At 38.5% G+C, this 6814-nt stretch overlaps 1 protein-coding gene across 1 annotated transcript; it reads left to right on the forward strand.

The window, feature by feature from the left end:
* Window positions 1-1106: 1106 nt before the first annotated feature.
* Window positions 1107-3743, forward strand: LOC149139140 (uncharacterized). The gene is made up of 2 exons (XM_089447634.1): window positions 1107-2960; window positions 3177-3743. Exons 1-2 carry the CDS (start codon window positions 1538-1540, stop codon window positions 3662-3664), a joined length of 1911 nt encoding a protein of 636 aa, XP_089303760.1. The 5' UTR covers window positions 1107-1537; the 3' UTR covers window positions 3665-3743.
* Window positions 3744-6814: the final 3071 nt, after the last annotated feature.

Consider the following 6814-nt stretch of genomic DNA (forward strand, 5'->3'; position numbering starts at 1 on the left):
AACATTTCTGATCTACCGCCAAACCATCAAACATGACCCAAACAGAGTTACCGACCACTGAAACAGCACTGCGGAAAATGGCCGCATCAGAGCAAACTTCGCGGGATGAATGCAAATAAAATGAAGTCATTCTCTCCACAGTTGGAGGATCTGAATCTGGCATCTTCATTCATAATCCAGTCCGTCCTCTGTCTGTAAGGGGATTTTCCTTCATAAAACGCGGGAAATTTCTTGTGATCGATGCAGGATTTCTCTTCCGATGGAGGAAATTTGAAGCCCTGAAGATCCATTGAAAACTTTGCCTGCAAAACCCTCACTGGAGATAAAAGCTCATCAAGCTCCAAGCTCCTAGAGTCGGATGCCCAGAGACGCTGCCTGCTCAGGGAGATTTGAAGTAGCGAAAAAAACTGTGCGGCGATTTGAAGCTGCGAGAAAAACTGTGCCGAAAAAATATAAAAAACTAACCTAAACTACATCCAACGGTCTGGAACGTTTCAATCGTCTAACATCTAATCTGATGGCTCAAACAAGGACACGGTGGCAATTGGGGGAGTTGATTTCAGAGAGAAAGGCGTAAAAATGTGTATCACAAAAAAATTAATTATTTCATTATTTAATCAATTTATCTAATAAAAAGACTCAAAATTCATTACAACCCTAAATTCTAAAATAAATTTGGACTTACCTCTCAATGTTACCTCAGACCCCAAATTCTCAGATAAGATTAATTTGTTTCTCAATCCCCAAATTCTCAGATAGGATTAATTTGTTTTTCAATTCTTCTTCAAACTTTCGATAAAAAAACTCAATTATATGGAATAGTGCTAGAAAAAGGGAATAATGTTAGGAAGAGGTAAAACTAATAATTCATGTGCCTCAAAAGGTTAGTGTGAAATAAACATGCTTATTTTGATTCATTAACTTTGAGGTAAATAATACTTATTTGTTTTGATTCATTAACTCTGAGATGAATATTTCTGAAAATTACTCCAATGCAATTCTTTCCCGTACTTCCCTTTGAAAATACCTAATAAAATATATCGAGTACTTTTTGTAACGTCTAAAAGTTTAAATTATTTTACCACAAAATCAACCCTGGTATCGAGTTATATGGTGGTGATAACCAGATGAACAGGGGTTTTTCAAAATATATCTTTGGATCCAAGATACTGTTCCAGCGCTTACTGGCATTTATACATGTAAGGGGGAGTGGATTTGGAGTTGATAAAGTGAGTACCCTTTCCGTTTACAAGAACGGATCTACGAGAGCTGAGAGGATTGAAAATTTTTATTTGAGCCATCCTTCTTGATGACCATCAAATGAGGGTGGAGCCGAGTAGGGCAAATCGATTTCACTGCGTGTATAACGAACATGATCATAGATGGCCGTATGGTATACATTACCAATCAAATGAACTCTGAGATGTTGGACGCCAGTGTTTTTTTATGTTTGTACACGACACTTCCAACCGGGTATGAGTTTTTCTCCACTTTTTAAACATTTCCAAGTTCGGAGTTCCCTGGTGCATAGAAACCAATGAAAGCAATTCAATTAAAACTCCATACAAGACTTCCGCACAGTATTTATTACAACACCCACCTCAACAACAAATTTTACTCCACAAGTGCAGTAAGTGAAACCCTATCTAAAAATGAATCCCAAGTGGACATGGGCAACATTCCAGATTCAGAATTCATTCAAAATGTCTTCAAAGTGGTTATGGAGGGGACATGGAACTGTTTGTCCAAAGCCCAAATCGCCTCCAGGCTAAATCCCTGCATTATGAGCGAGATCCTTCTGCAGATTGGCAGGCATGATGGAAACCTGGAATGGAGATTCTTCAAGTGGGTTGCCTACTTGCCACACTACCAGCACGCCACCCGCCCTTACTGGACCATAATCCATATTCTCACTAAGAACAATAAGTTCAAAACTGCTCAGTCATTGTTACAATCCATTTCCCATAAAGGCTTCCTATCTTCTCCAGTAGTCTTAGATGTTATGATAAATGATTATAGCAATTTGGGCACCAATTCGGCAGTTCTGAGTATGTTGATCAATTCATATGCGCAATCCAGAATGACCCAAGATGCAATCCAAGTATTTTATCAGTTGGGTTCTTATGGAATCAACCCCACCGTACACTCTTGTAATATCCTTCTAAACAGTCTAGTCAAGGCCAAATTGCGAACTATGGCCTGGAAAATCTATAGGGAAATGTTGTGTAGAGGGATCGAGGCTGATTCTCGGACTTTCAATGTCATGATCCATGCCTGCTGCAAACAAGGTGATCTGCAAAATGCCGAAGAACTTGTAAATCAGATGAAGAAGCATGGATTCAATCCAGATTTGTTCACATATAATAGTCTTATTTCCCTTCTTTCCAAGAAAGGAATGCATTATGAAGCTTTAAGCATCCAAGACACGATGTTAGAGAAGAGCATTCAACTCGATATTGTAACATATAACACTCTAATACACGGGTTTTGCAAAGAGGGCACATTGAGGGATGCATTGAAGATTTTGAACGAAATGGGTGATCTGGTTCCAAATAATGTAACATATACTACCCTGATTGATGGTTATTGCAGAGAAAATAATCTGACTGAGGCTTTCAGACTGCGGGATGAAATGATAAGGAAAGGGCTGGTGCCAGGAACGGTGACATACAATGTCCTCCTCCATAAGCTCTGCGAGGAAGGGAAATTGGAAGAAGCAAATGATCTCTTGAATGAAATGGCGGAAAAGGGTCTTGAACCTGATCACTTTACATGCAATACCTTGATCAATTCGCAGTGCAAGAGAGGTAACATGGCTGATGCCTGGAAACTTCGCAACAAGATTTTACAAACCGGGCTAGTTTTTGATGTGTATACTTACAAGGCTCTTATTCATGGCTTTTACAAGTCTGGGAAAATAGATGAAGCAAAGGATGTCCCGTTTGAAATGATTATTGCAGGTTTGTAATTTCCAACAAGATTTTATAATTAAAGAATTTTACTTCCTCTTATAATCCTGATTTTTACCCACAACTATAGGTCTGGGTTTTTTTCATGTACAGTGACCAACTTCACCAATAGGATTTGTTGTATCCATTTCCGTTTGTGAGAAATGGGCCTGTCGCAATACTGAACATTGTATATTAATAAATCAGTTTGTTGTCTGTTGAGTGCAGGTTTTATGCCTAATTTTAGTGTGTACTCATGGCTAATTGATGGTTATTGTGTCCAACACAATGAAGAGGAAGCCCTGAAGCTGCCTGATGAATTTGTCAAAAGAGGTTTATCTGAAGATGTTTTTCTCTATAGTAGCATCATTCGAGGTTTGTGCAGGAAAGCCAAGCTGAGAAGTGCCGAAAAAGCATTCAATAAAATGTCTAGGAGGGGTCTTGTTGGTGATGCCCTTGTTTATACTACTCTTATTTATGCATACTTGGGAGCAGGTGAGCTAAATAAAGCTTCAGAACTTTGCGAAGAAATGGCTTCAAAAAGGATTCTAATCAATCTTAAAACATTTTATGTATTTGATAAGTATTCTCTAGAGATGGATGGCAGACCTGAGGTGTTCTGGAATGGGATGATAGAGAGAGGCTTAGTTGTGAAAAGTGTTGCTCAGAAAGTGAAAACTATTGCACAAGCTTCCACTTCCAGTATGCTATTTTGATATGTAACATTAAGGCTCTATGACCTCTTTTGAGTAAAATATTTGAGGTCCAATAGCTTGGGATGCCTCTCTGGAATTTTCTGAATGGTGTTTCCAACACAGAAGGAAAGTGCTTGAATATTGTTGAAAAAAAAGAAAGTGGTTTAATGATTCCAGAAGGGAATTGTAACTAATGTTGCATGCTTAGGCACTTTAAAGAACGAGATACATGAACTTGGGCTTCCGAAGAATATTAAAATAAGTCCGTGCCATCCACATCCATTTATCAGCATTTGACATGGGGCACTTAGTTTGCCCTTTTTTTGGTTAGCCCTGTTTTTCTGGTGAGTCTCATTTCTGCACATTCTGATCATGTTTTCAGAAATCTGACGTTCTGGGTTGTCTTAAAATTGGCCAAAATACCTAGGGCCTAGTTTCATGGACAAAACTCCCCTTGCAGAGGTAGTACTCGGAGTTCCAGGATAGTTTCAAGTTTCAACGAGATTTAGAGTGAAAATTAGCCGGAAAAGTGGGGTACTTTGAGTGCCAGATATCCCATGCTCCATTTATCAGTTTGGTATGTAGACATCTATGTGATTCAAGTTTACATAGAGGCTGATATAATGTTTGAAGTTCTCATGCTTGTGAAATTGTATTTCATGCAATGTATAAACAAAAGTCCCCTGGAAAAATTGCAGCATGCTCTTTGGGCCAGTTTTAATGTTTCTCTTGAGTTTAAAGGAAGCACTTTCAAAAATCCAGGAGGTTGTCACCGCAAAATATAAACTTCTTTCATGGTTATTCTGTGTATTTCTCTAATAGAAGAAATTGTCACCTGGGGGCAGGGGGTTGCACAGAACTTTGAAATAGACAAGATATTCTATAATGAAAGATCAATATTGTGAATAGACCAGTCTGTACAGAGTAAAACTACAGGGGAAAAAGCAACGGTTTATCTCACAACCAAGGAATTCCTGTAAAGTACAATTCAAGATCATAATGATCCTGATAATTCATCTGACAAAACCTTTCCTTCAGAAAAAATGATTTTAGTGGAGAAATTTCCTAGTTTCCATCCTTAAAGATGTACAAATATATTGAGACCAGGAAACTCCTTGACCCACATAATTTGCAAACAGGATTAGCAATGATCCAGTTGCAAACATAGACACATTTGTTTTTTTCAGGAAACGAAAAAGCATAATTATATTATATAAGCTATATAATGAGCAGATAATACATTGCCAGATATAAACTTCATATGGGCAGAAGACGGACGCATGGACAATCCGTAGCAGAAGAGTCTGAAAGTAGGAGGGAGACTAGTCCCAAACAGAAAGTTTCTGGAGTTCATCCTGATAGACACATTTGTTAGGCTCACCTTTTCTATCGCTCTCACAGATTGTAATCTTGGCAAGGTAGAACTGACATGTCTAGAATCATAGTGCTTTCACAAGTTACAATTCTTTGAACATCGCCAATTTCGTAGCTCATTTCTATATTGGCAATAATATGTATATTTGAGCAATCTGTGACATTTTGGCTGTCATTCTCAGGTTAATGGTTCATTTCATGATTCCACACAGACAAGTTACACATTTGATCTTAATACACTAACGAACACACCTAAGTGTGATTTTTAGTACGTTAAGATCATACTGTGCGCTGTTATTATTGTTCCTTTCATTATTGATTGTATTTTGCAATACACTGTTTCTTGATATTCTACTCATACTTTTTACTCCCCTTCTGTTGATCTCATGCATTTTCATTACTCACCTGAACATCCATTCTTAAATTGCTTTGTTGCACTTAACTTCCTTGATAAATTATTCACCTTTGTCTCTCATCTTTAAAATATCGCCTCCTCTCTTCAGAAGAATGCGCAGTGTTTTGTATGTATTCTCACTGGGTGAAGCCTTTAGTTTTAACATTTGATGAAAAACTTCAGCAGCCTCTCTCAATCTTCCATCTGCAATGAACAGGCTAATGATGCTATTAAAAGAAAGAACGTCAGTAAGAAATCCCGATTCTAACATTTCCTTTGCAGTGAATGCTTTCGACAACTGCACCTACAATTAAAAATACATACGACTAATAACTGGGTTTTATTTTCATTTTCACAGGAGCTAAAAACCCGGAAAGCTATCGATAAGCAGATGAGAATGAGAAGCTAATCACCCCGAAAACTGTCTGCTAAGGAATCATAAACAAGATTCACCAAATACTTAACGGGAAGTTTCCTCGGCTGCCTCTTCTACTCCATTCGGCATCGGGATCCAACCACAATAACTTCTCAATATTACCGCTGTGGAAAATCTCAGTAAGAATTAAAAGGGGCCACAACATATTTAAAAGGGGCTTTCTCGGCTAGTTCCTCAACTCTTCACTGCATTGCAAATCAACCACAAAAAAACTTTAATTACATTTTAACAGACTTATGATTTGAAAAAATCAAACCAGAGTGAAAAATACTCGGCCAAAGTAGAGGACGAATCCGATGATGCTTGAGAAGCGGCCAGGTTCGAAGGTGAGACGCTTTAAAACGTTACACAGGACACTAGGTCATCTAACAGAATAACACCACCTCTCAATATTACCGTGTAAAAGTTTAATTACATATTAAAAAATTTAACAGACTTATGATGGAAAGAATCAAACCAGAATGAAAAATACTTAGCCAAAAATAACGAATCCGAAGATGCTTGAGAAGCGGCCAGGCTCGCAGGCAAGTCGCGTTAAATATTACGCGGCACACTAGGTCGTCTCAAAGAATAAAACCGCCTTGGATTAATCACATAACCTGCATGCATATAGCGGAAGATGGCCCAATGAGATATACGGCTACTGCAATGTGCAATGAAACCCTGCACTGGTAAGAAACGGCATCAAGAAATCGTCCAGCCATTAGACTACTAGAAAATCCCGTTCAGCTGCGCGGATGAAACTATTCGACCCGATGCCAAATGAAACGATGAAACTATTCGACCCGATGCCAAATGAAACGCCCAAACCGTTTGGGCAACCCCTTTGAATCAACGATCAACGGCTGAAATTGTTGCTATCGTCTAACATATAATCGTGTGGCTTACAAGATGACAGGTAGGCAGAGAGGGGAGTTGATTTCAGAGGGAAACGCCTTACGGCATAAAAATTGCATCCACCGGACTT

This window comes from Pinus tabuliformis, chromosome X (assembly GCF_031772625.1).
Source record: "Pinus tabuliformis cultivar Carrire ecotype Pingquan chromosome X, CPIR1, whole genome shotgun sequence".
In the NCBI taxonomy this organism is placed as follows: domain Eukaryota; kingdom Viridiplantae; phylum Streptophyta; class Pinopsida; order Pinales; family Pinaceae; genus Pinus; species Pinus tabuliformis.

Bases quoted from the DNA above. Each gene is read 5' to 3' on its own strand.
- LOC149139140 (XM_089447634.1), top strand. From the start codon at position 1,538: ATGAAAGCAATTCAATTAAAACTCCATACAAGACTTCCGCACAGTATT. The intron at 2,961-3,176 runs GTTTGTAATTTC...TGTTGAGTGCAG, and splicing joins GTTTGAAATGATTATTGCAG to GTTTTATGCCTAATTTTAGT.